The sequence below is a fragment of the Buceros rhinoceros genome, unplaced genomic scaffold (genome assembly GCF_000710305.1).
Source record: "Buceros rhinoceros silvestris isolate BGI_N320 unplaced genomic scaffold, ASM71030v1 scaffold30029, whole genome shotgun sequence".
Taxonomy (NCBI): domain Eukaryota; kingdom Metazoa; phylum Chordata; class Aves; order Bucerotiformes; family Bucerotidae; genus Buceros; species Buceros rhinoceros.
The window spans coordinates 9,704-15,745 of record NW_010433729.1 but is presented as its reverse complement, the minus strand read 5'-3'; the positions used below and the strand labels follow the sequence as shown (position 1 = coordinate 15,745).

General features: G+C 45.7%; 1 protein-coding gene across 1 annotated transcript in view; it reads left to right on the top strand.

The window, feature by feature from the left end:
* The window catches only part of NIFK (nucleolar protein interacting with the FHA domain of MKI67), a gene marked incomplete at its 5' end in the record, with an annotated part of 4,637 nt that extends 357 nt beyond the window's left edge, over positions 1-4,280 (top strand). The window contains 4 exons of the mRNA XM_010144219.1: positions 1,274-1,382; positions 2,012-2,223; positions 2,794-2,874; positions 4,098-4,280. Coding sequence (XP_010142521.1) covers positions 1,274-1,382; positions 2,012-2,223; positions 2,794-2,874; positions 4,098-4,280 — 585 coding nt within the window. The remainder of the gene's footprint in view (positions 1-1,273; positions 1,383-2,011; positions 2,224-2,793; positions 2,875-4,097) is intronic.
* Between the last annotated feature and the right edge of the window lie 1,762 nt (positions 4,281-6,042).

The window sequence follows — 6,042 nt, the reverse complement described above, 5'->3', positions numbered from 1 at the left end:
CCTCTGAGGCTCTTCTTACCTGCCCAGGCTGCCGATGTGGGGAATGAGCAGAGCCATCGCCTTCCCCGCGGTGTCTCTAGCAGCGCCGTGTGTCTGCTCGGGTGCCTGGAGTTCTGCCTTCGCTGCGCACCACGTGGAAGACTTGGTGGCAGTTTCAGGAGCGGGCAGAGGGGGGCACTGCGCACGACGGCTTGTCTCAAAAATGACGCTTCCAAAGCCGGTGTCGGGCTGGTGGCTTACGGGGCGTGCTCCCTGGGGTTGGATGGACTCCATGATCCTTAAAGGTCCCCTCCAACCCAAACTACTCTGTGATTCCGTGGCTGAGAAGAGGTAGTTTCAGCGATATAGCTCCTCTTCTTCCATAACTCAACACAGTTGTGTGAGCAGTATTGCCAGAATACAGTAATTCAAGGCAGAATGTGAAGTGTCATGGAAGAGACTCGATTATAGCTTTCTTGTTGCTTTGTGCTTAATAAATTTAACTGCTCATTTCTAGCATTCTAATACTGCTGCATGCACTTGGTAACCACAACAGAATTACAGCAATGCAGGGTAGTTTGGTTTTGGTTTTTTTTTTAAGAAATACATATTGGTGAGCCATTTTTTATATGCAAAAATATATTTACAAATAGTGTCATATCAGTTTTGGACTAAAACTGCTGCTCTTCGTGATTTCACTAAGCTTTATGGAGTTGCTGGTGTTTAGCTGAGAATGGGTGTCCATGTTTAGCCTGTATTGAGGGCTAAGCTACAGCAGTTGTTCTGTCATCTGATGACCCCTTCCTAGCAGAGAAGAGGGATCAAGAAAGGGAGAGGATACCCTTGGGCTGAAATGGAAGCAGATTTAATGAAACAACCAGACTAAAATTAATACAAATATAAACTGTATGAAATTATACTTAGCCCAGCAAACATTTGGCAGTGACAGTAAGCAGGAAGGCAGGTGGTCTCCAGGAGCAGGATGGTAAGTAAGCCTCTCCAGGGATGAGGAGAAGCTCCCTCAGCAAACTTCCTCCTTTACACTGAGTGAGACATTGCTGGTGCGGGATGCACCTGCAGCCAGCTTGGGGCAGCTACCCTGACTTCTGTCCCTTCCAGCTGAAGCTGGTGGCTGACTCAAAGCTGCTGATGGTCTGCATGCCACAGCTGGCCTGTGGTTCCATCCCAGCAAAACCAGGACAATGGGCTGTGGCTTTGGGAGCGTGAAATATTTTTGATATAGTTCTGCAGGTACCAGATCATTGTTTCAGATGTCTTTCTGTCCTTCCTGCAGACCGGAGCTAGCAAAGGCTACGGTTTTATAGAGTTTGAGTCTGATGACGTGGCTAAAATCGTTGCAGACACAATGAACAACTACCTGTTTTCTGAAAGACTGCTGAAGTGTAAGTAGAAGCTGAAGCGTTAAGTTTTGGACTGTTTGGAGAATCTTTTTTTTTATATATATATAAAGTTTTTTCCCCAGAAGGATGTTCTGTGTGGCTGAGCTTTTCTTCCCTGTCTTCATATGTAGAGAACATCCCCATTTTGGTCACCACTGCTGTTTTTCCCTCCAGGCTGATAACGCTTGTTGTGCAGTTGTGTGACATGGCATCTCGGGAGTGGTGGGGATTGCTGTGGAGAGAGATCCTGTAAAGCGGAAATTCTTTGTCATTCGTAACTGTTGCAGCTGCTGTCTGTGTAGTTGGGGCTTTTTTGATTAAAATAGGCACGGTGACAGCAGCACTTGCTTGGGGAGGATTGTGATCTATATATGCATCAACTTTTGAAAAACAGGTTTCTCCAACTGTTTGTTGGGTGAAATTGGAATAGTGTTTTGTTCTTCCCTCCATCCGTTACCACTGAGGAGTGTTCCGGTACTTTGTCTCAGGGTTTTCTCAGTGCAGTTTTCAGTGCTGCGCTGGTGCTCTGCCATAGCAGCAGTGTTACCCTGAGAGCTGAGTCACGTTAAGCGAGTGCATTTGGTGAGAGGGGCAGCTCTGCTGTAACTTGATGTCCTATCTGTGTGATACAGGTCAGTTCATGCCTCCTGAAAGGGTCCATGAAAACCTCTTCAAAAACAGTAACAGAATATTTCGGAAGCCTTCTCGGCCAGCAGTCAGGCGGTACAATAAGGTGCGTTCCCTCGTGCAGAAGGCAAAGATGACGAAGCGACTGCTGCGTAAGGAGAAGCTGTTACGGAAGAGGCTGGCTGAAAAGGGGCTCGATTATGACTTCCCAGGATTTGTAAGTTTGGCATCCTTTCACTGGGTGTTTTATGCAAAATGCATTTCTGAAGTTGTGCTAAATACAGGAAGATCGTGTGTTTTGTGTGGAGCTAGTAAAAGCTGGAGCAGCAGGCAGACTTACTTGTGTTACAGACTGTGTAGGAGCTCCTGAAATTAGCGTTGTGCTGTTCCTGGGTTGTGCTCTATGCACCCGTGGGTTTACTTTTAGACAAGTAACAGCAAAGTGAAGGTGTTCCTTTTTTTCAGTTACTGTGAACAGCTGGATATCCTGTGGTTTTCACGTTTGTCTGTGGATCACAGGAGTGACAGTGCTTTCCCTAAGTGTTGAGTTTTAAGCAGTGCTGTTTGTTTAATGCGATTTTTAAAAAAAAATGCAAAGTAGAGCTTTTCTTATGTTACTTTGAGTGTTTTTGTTCAAACCAGATCATCTCTGTGGCACTGTAAGTAATTTTATTAACTCAGACCTTTGCTGTGGCAAAGATTTTGTAGTTAAGAAACGAAGAAACCTATATAGACTGTGAAGTGACTGCAGCTTGTAGTGACCCACCTGATCTGTCTTGCTTCCCAGGCTGCGCAGGAGCTTGCCAGAAAGAGGATAAAGGTTAAAACATCCAAGAAATCAAAACTAAACGTTTCTTTGAGCAGCCAGGTAAGACTGAACAGTCCTGGTGGTGCTCAGCACCGCACCCCACCATACACACTGGATCAGTTGTTTCAAGTCTGCAGCTGGTTTCTTCATTTTAATTGCAGTGCCTCAAAACCTTGACATTGCTTGACAGATTTTTCGTTCCCAAACTAGCCCTTTTGTGAAGGATTAACACTCTTGAATGAGGGAGGTGGCTGGATCCTCGCCATTCTTTCTCCTGTGGGAGTATTTAGCAGCAAAGACTTCTGCTCAGCACGTGGTAACCAGCATTGCCTGTCCCAAGGCGTGCCCAGGCAGTGCTGTGTCTGCTGTTAGCCGCTGCTGCTCAGCACTGACTTGAGGCAGGAGAAACATAGGGTGCTGGGGACAGTCGCCTATATGCCACCTACATCTATGCTTCAGAGTGGTATGGAATGATCACCTTGCTAGTATCCTTTGGTTGGTCTCCACTAGGTTACAGTACCCACCTGTTTTGATAAAAGGAAGTGGAAGCATTTAATACAGTCTAGTGCTGTCTGTCCCCATTCACATACGATACTTCCCTCCTCCCTCCTGCTCTCCAGGGGTGGTATTCCAGTATCCGAAGACTAATGCCAGCTAGAACTAGCAGTAGGATGAAGAGAAAGCTCAGATCATCAGGACTGAGATTTGGGGCGCTGACAGTCTGAAAAGTCTGGCATTAACATTTCTGTTTTGTTTCATCACTGTTGTGAATTTGTTTTTATGTTTTTATAATGTTACTGGATTTATTTGTAATAATTGGGACAGGGCTGGTTGTGAGGAACACAGGATAATTCAGTCATCCGAGTTCTGAGAATGCACTGAGATGATGAAAGTGGAATGTTTCAGCTGTGCTGTAGGCTTGAATGTTGCATTTCTGTATGCTAGTCTCATACACTTTTTTTCTTCCTTTGATTCTTCTTACCTTTCTTAGTGTTTTCAGTCAGGAAATGGAAAGTTTGGAAAGCAACGGTGCATAATGACACTTTAGAAAATGTGAATTCATTTACATTTGCCTTTCACATAGATTCTTTTGAAGATGACACTTCTGTTTGAAGAAATACTGCCTACAAAAACAGCTAGTTATGAAGAGAGAATTATTTTCCCTAACATGTGGGAGTTCTGGAGGAGAGCTGGGCTCAGGTGCCTTGTGGTAGCTACAGAGGCAGTGACAACTTTCTCTGGCAGGTGCTTTGCAATGAACCATGTTTTTCTGATCTCTTCAGGATCCTACTCCTGTCTGTACTCCAACAGTGCTCGAGCGCCGGAAAGCTGCTCAGGCGGATGATGATGCAGAGGACAATGAAATAACTCTAAGGCTGCCCCCTGTCAGTGTTAAGAATGCTGTGGTGAGACCAAAGAAACAGCCAAGAAAAAAACCAAACCTGAAGAAACAGAAAGAGACCTAAAATTTCTGTGGCTGTAGCCATGTTTTTCTTCAACTCAAAAACTGGTGAGGTGGAGTTTCTAGTGGTTCTGCTGCCCTAGCTCGGCTTGTCTTGACTAGACTGTTTCAGTCTTTCCTGGGCGAGGAATCTATTCACAAATCCTGCCCCTCCTGTTCAGCCACGAGGGGACCTACTGCCTTCTCTGCCTTTGAAAATATTCTTGACTTCGTGCTCACAAGTGTCTGTGCTGTGACACACCTACAGTTGTACCAGAACCTTCACTTAATTCTGTAACTTGTCTCACTGTTTTGAAAGAAAATGTGAGGCTGTCTGTTCAGAGCGTGCTGGTACGAGCTGTATCCTACATGTATAACTAATGACAGGTTATATATAAAAAAAATTAACCATTTTTCAACCGTGTTGGCTTTTGGTATTGGTTCTTTTGTTTAACTGAATGTCTGTGTTTCATGCAAATTCTCTCGTAGGCTCTCAAATAGAGGGTGAGGGTTTTTTCCCCAATGAAGACGTGCCTTGAATTTCATCTCCTGTTTGTGATCAGTCAAGATCTGCTGGTACTGTCCAGGGCAGAGGCAGAGTGCACAGTGCCTGAGCAAGTGCCTTTACACAGTGCTTGCAGGGTTGCTTTGCCAGGATGTGTTGTGGTTGGAGAGGGCTTGGGAAGGACTGGGCTTAGGAAGGAGGTGAGAAGAGACGGCGGATGGCTGAAGTCACTCGCCTGCAAGATTCCCATTCCTTTCCCTTTGCAGGCCAGAGATCTGTGTTTGAGAGCATACCCTCCTGTGGAGGTGACTGTTCTGTTAGCCAGCCACACAGAACGCTTTCCTTCCTCGCATGCTTGTGTAAAAGGGGTTTCATGCTGCAGAGGTCCCAGGCGTGTGTGTGCTGACATGCTGCTTTACCTCTGGGACAACCAGGCCGAGGTAACTTGCTAATTCTCTGTGGTTTTGTGTGCCATAAACCAGCTGTTGCCTGGTTCAGAAAGTGATCAAGGATCTGCAAAGTGTGGCAGCTTTTAGAGAGGCTTCTTGCCAAACTGTGGAGAGGAGCAAGTGGTGACAACTGGCTTATGTAAGGCTGTTCTTGGAGAGAGCAAGGCTCTTGGGGAAGATGCATCGGTCATCAGAGCAGTCTGGGTTGTTTTAGGAGTTCTGTTGTCCTTTGGGTCTTGTCGCTGTATTTTTGTTGCACTGCCTGTGTGAAACGAGGATATCTTGCGATTCAGGGGATGATCAGCACATGGCAGTATTGTGATAAGCCTCTGGGTGGATGAACTGGAATGGGAGTTTAGAAAACCCAGTGTAGCTTTTTGCTGTGCATCAAGATTTATTCTTGTTCCAGTGTAATCTGTCGTAGCTGACTGCAGTTATCCAGTCCTGTTTGAAAATGCCGTTTGACTGTGCAATTCGAATCCAGATTTGACTGCAAATCTGCAGATATTCCAGTTTGGGTTTTGATGCCCTGATCTTTTATTGTCTGAGATGAAACACACACAAGTGCTGTTGGCTGTAGTTTGGGCTTGGCAGAATATTTCACAGGAGAGCCCAGGTGATAATAACCATCTGCTCAGGTAGGTGGCTGGCACTAATTCCTTGGCTATTTTAAGATTCAGGCTCCTGGCAGAGGAGAAGAAATCGGAACCGCTGGCCTGGCTAATTCTGTCCTATCTGGCCTGGTCACTTGAATAATCCTGTGATCATAATGATACTCAGTGACTCAAAGTAGATCATGCTCCTATGTTGCTCTCAACAGTCGGGGAAGGCAC